The following is a 4,717-nucleotide window of genomic DNA, read 5'->3' on the forward strand; positions in this document are numbered from 1 at the left end:
GACAAATAAACATTTCAAAATAGAGACATCTAGATAAGATAAATAAACACGATGATTACAGAACTGTACCATATTAAGTAGCAACCCTTCTGGTTTAATGACTTGGAATAAACGTTACAATATCCAGAAAAGGCAACTTTCAAAGACAAATAATTAGTTGCTTACAGTATTAATGAATACACTGCATTTAATTAATCTGAAATAAAATTAAGACTAATAAATAAATTAGAAGAGGTTAAGACGTAACAGAGAGAAAAGGGGTCAGGGTGGGTGGAAAGATGAGACCAATATGACTGCTGACTGGAAATAATGACATGGGGTCAAAGGTCACTTCCTGCCACTGTCAGGCACTAAGTAAATTCTCAGCTGCACATTCTACCTTGACAAAAAAAAAAAAAAAACCCACAAGACCAGGCACTGATGGTGCACAAGGCAGACATGTCATACAAAAACATTTAACAAGCACCACTCTAAAGCATCAGGAAGAGTTTTAATAATCATAAATACAAGAAATAATTAAAGTGAACTTAATGTAGGACGCGACGGCATGAAGGTCCACTAGCGAAGCAAACAGAATCCTAGAGGCTTATTTAAAAAATAAAAATTACCATGAGGATGACTAGGCAGAACGGCTAAGAGTGGTTTAGTTAAAAAAAAAAAAGCAAACAAACTAACAAAAAAAGAAAGAATCCATTTTCCCTACAGAATAAAATCCCTATCAGCTCTGGAAAAGGTAAGAAAACATACACAGTACATACTAAAGTACAATAATTAATTAAGTCCTCACAGAGGATTCTTCTTTTCGCAGAAAAATGTTTCTCTTTTCTCGCAATCAAGGCTAAAAATATATATCTAATTGGCATCAGGCGATTTTAAAGATGAAAAAGGCACGTCGTGAGCTGCTCTTTTTTTAAAAGTCCAGCTTTTCTTTCAGTCTTCCTCTGGTGAGTATTCAAGTGTGTGCTTTACAGGAAGAGTGATGCAGGGTCTCGATGTGGGCCATCAGCCTTGTAAAATAATCTCACTGCATGTGCGTGTGTGTGTGTGTCTCTGTGTGCGTGTGTTTCTTCATGTGTATGTGTGTTTGCGTGCATGTGTGTGTTCTCAGGGTCTGGAGAGCTGTGTGTAGACCGGCTGCTGGTCCCAGTGCTGGGGGCTGTGGCCTGACTGGGTCTCGGTGATGGGGGTGTACATGGGCCTCTGGCTAGAACTCATGTAGTTAAAGGTGGAATAAAGCGAGCCCTGGCCCACCGAGTAATAGGACGCGGAGCCGGCTGGCTGCTCGGTGTAGTCGTACTGAGGCCGGCTGATGCATGATGGGAAGGCAGAGGACGAAGTGGACGTGGTGTAGTGCTGCAGGTTGAAGGAGCCATAATGGCTAGGACTCAGCTGCTCTGTTTTGATGTGCGTTGTTCTCTGCTGGCTCTGATCCTCACCAGGGCTGGTAGCACCCACCTGAGGGCTGGAACTGGGGCTCTTGGTCATCCAACCGCTGGCCGCTGAGCTCATCCATCCGTGCCCGGGGTGCCCGTTAGGTGGCAGGTACTGGTCAAACTCGGCCACATCAAAGCTCTCCATGTGCGAGATGACGTCACTGCTCAGTTCCCCCAGGTCCACATCGCGAAAGTCGATGTTAAGCTGACGCTGCCCGCCAGAGCCAACGGTAACTGCGATGCCATCCTGCAATGGGCGTCCCTCACGCTTTGGCTCACTTTTGCCTGCCTGAGCATCAATTTTGGGGGTGGTGGGCGGAGTCGGGGGACCCTGGGACTGGCCTGCGTGATAAATACAGTATAAATAAACACATCTGAAACAACAATTGCCATCAAATAACAATTTGGTTCTATAATTATATTACCTTCCAATGACAACATGTAATAATTTAATAATAACGTATTTACATTTATATACATGAAATGAACTCCATTGTGCGGCGTTGCATGCCTACCTGACTGCTCGCTGGGGGAGTGCACCTCTCCCATGCTGGATGCTGGAGAATCGGCTTGTTGCAGTGCTTTGAAGATGGCGTTGGTGGAGACGTGCGTGTGCTCGGGACCCTCTTCCCCCTCGCCCTGACCGTTCTTGGCTGATTTCCTTCGCCGTGGCTGGTATTTGTAGTCGGGGTGATCCTTCTTGTGTTGCACGCGTAGGCGCTCAGCCTCTTCTACGAATGGACGCTTCTCTGTATCGTTCAGCAATCTGACCGGAAAACAAAAAGTGAATATTTGAAATAATGTTTTGTTATGACAACAATAACAACGTATCTATAACGTTAAATGCTGTGGTATTAATACTGAACACTGAAACAGTCGACTCTTCTAACTGTTGGAGTTATTAACTGAGACTGCATGCATGCATTATTAGACCTGACCCATCAGACTAAACCCTGCTGAGTGATGATTTTCTTGTCTTTAAACCTTTAAACTCATGAGAATCTCGCGCCCCTGCATCTTTGGGATCTTGTAGAAATGTTTCCTTTGCTTTAACAGAACTTGGCTGATTTGCCCCAGCAGACCTACCTCCATAACTTGCCCAGGGTTTTGCTCAGCTCGGCGTTGTGCAGGTGAGGGTACTGGTCTGCGAGCTTGCGGCGCGCGGCCTGGGCCCACACCATGAACGCGTTCATTGGCCGCTTCACGTGCGGCTTGTTTTTGCTGGCGCCGTGCACGCGCACCGGCACAGGCACGAGCGTCCAGTCGTAGCCCTTAAGCACCTGCGACACGGCCTCGCGGATGCACTGCGGGAACTTCTCGTTGTTCTCGTGCTCGTCCTCCCCGTCCAACTTTTTCAGCTCGCCGCCGACGTCGCGCGCGCGCACGCCACCGCCGGTCTCCACGTCCGAGCACGAGCCAGAACCAGAGGCGGAGGGACACGGAGACCCCGCGGAATCCTCGGACATGCTCGGGCTCGGGGCGTCCGACAGACTCTTGTCTTGCTCGTCCGTCATCTTGAGGTAGGGGTCGAGTAGATTCATACGAAACGCTATTCGGGGTTTAAAAAAACAAAAACTTGAAAATTCCTTAGAAAATGTTCTCACTCACTAACACGCGTTCAGCGCACGACACCGACCCCTCAATAAATAAAAGTTTTTCTTTTATATAAATATATTAGTTTTTGTTTCCAGCTGGACCTCAAGACTTGAGACCGAAATCCACTGATGCGCGTGCGGAGTGTTTTATAACGAGAACTCTCTCGCGGGATCCAGAGCGCGCGCGCTCGTGCTGCGGCTTTAATTTCCAAGCGGAGTCCGAAACCTGCGCTGCGCGAGAGGCGCGCGCGCTCTTTATAAAAGAACGCACGCGCGGTGATTGGACGGAGCGCGGAGCTGCGCGCGCGTCACGCCTCCGAATCCGACACTCCCACCCCCCCCAACCCCCTATCCTCCTCCTCCCCCTCCCCCCCGATCACTCACGTCTTCAGAGCCGCACTTTCCGCTCAGCTTCACGCGCGCACACACACACACACACAGAACCGGTGTGATGCGAGTGTATGTTCTGTCCTGAGAGTGAGTGAATCAGATCATCTCTCTCGCTCCTTCTCTCTCTCTACATGGAGAAGATCTCTCTCTCTCTCTCTCTCTCTCACTGCAGGACGCAGCGGCTGGTCCCCTGTGATGACACAAAGGACAGTTTTTATTCAGAGTGTAAAATAACTTTTTAGACAAAAACTACCCGAATAACAGACAGCACGGTTTCCGTGATCTCAGCCCGGTGTGTCAGTTATTATGTGTTTCCTCCTGACGTGTAAACACACAAGTTGTGTTTGTAGAAACCGTGCCCGCTTCCAAATCCGCAGTGATTGTGGGCTTTGGGGTGTTTTTAATGACCCATAGGGGGCGCGAGACACCCGAAGAAAACCCCGCGAGCGCTTGGTGTGTGTGTGTGTGTATGTGTGTGTTTAATGCGCGAGCCGAGCAGTACACACACACTCCAAGCGCGCTCTGTCTGATGCCAAAGCTGAGTGCATTTACACACATGTATATAAAGTGATAAAGTGTGTATATATACTGTATATATTTATTTTTTAAAACATAACTATATAGGTTGAAAATCTAATTCTCTCTCTCTCTCTCATATATATATATATATAGAGAGAGAGATTTTTAATATACTATATGTTATATACTATAGAGAGAGATTTGAAAAATTTTAAACATATGTTAAAAATACTTTTCTCTTTATTTCTCCCCACACACATATATTTAAATGTATATGCTGGAATGTGTGTGTGTGTGTGTGTGTGTGTGTGTGTGTGTGTGTGTATTGTGTAGTAAAATGACCAAAAGCCCATCTTCAAAAAAGCTAGACTGCTTCACTGAGCTGGAAGATTGTATCATTCACAGTCAGACTGTTTCGCTTTGGTTTATTTTAGAGTCCCTTATATCCAGGTCTGTGGTGATAAGTTTAATTACCCCCCACACCCAAACACACACACACACACACACACACACACACGCACACATGCATGCACAGTCAGGGTGAGGGAGAAAAGCACACTTCTGGATGTTGTTACCTTGTTTGCTTGCTCAGTGTCAAGCTCTCGCAATGCGGAATCAGTCAGTAATCCTATCTGCCCCGCCACCTTAATTAAGGCCCCACTTCCAAATACAGAAAACCAACTATGCGAGTCTCGATTCCTCTGTACCTTGTCATGCTGCGTTTATTTACACTGACCATGCTTATTTAAGTTATTCACTTGAAGCGCAAACAGAACAGAC

General features: G+C 46.7%; 1 protein-coding gene across 1 annotated transcript; it reads right to left on the bottom strand.

Moving 5' to 3' along the window:
• Positions 1–469: 469 nt before the first annotated feature.
• sox9a (SRY-box transcription factor 9a) lies at positions 470–3,246 on the bottom strand. The gene is made up of 3 exons (XM_053511668.1): positions 2,520–3,246; positions 1,949–2,199; positions 470–1,775 (listed from the first exon to the last, which is right to left on the bottom strand). Exons 1-3 carry the CDS (start codon positions 2,972–2,974, stop codon positions 1,105–1,107), a joined length of 1,377 nt encoding a protein of 458 aa, XP_053367643.1. The 5' UTR covers positions 2,975–3,246; the 3' UTR covers positions 470–1,104.
• Positions 3,247–4,717: the final 1,471 nt, after the last annotated feature.

The sequence above is a fragment of the Clarias gariepinus genome, chromosome 14, assembly GCF_024256425.1.
Source record: "Clarias gariepinus isolate MV-2021 ecotype Netherlands chromosome 14, CGAR_prim_01v2, whole genome shotgun sequence".
NCBI lineage: Eukaryota > Metazoa > Chordata > Actinopteri > Siluriformes > Clariidae > Clarias > Clarias gariepinus.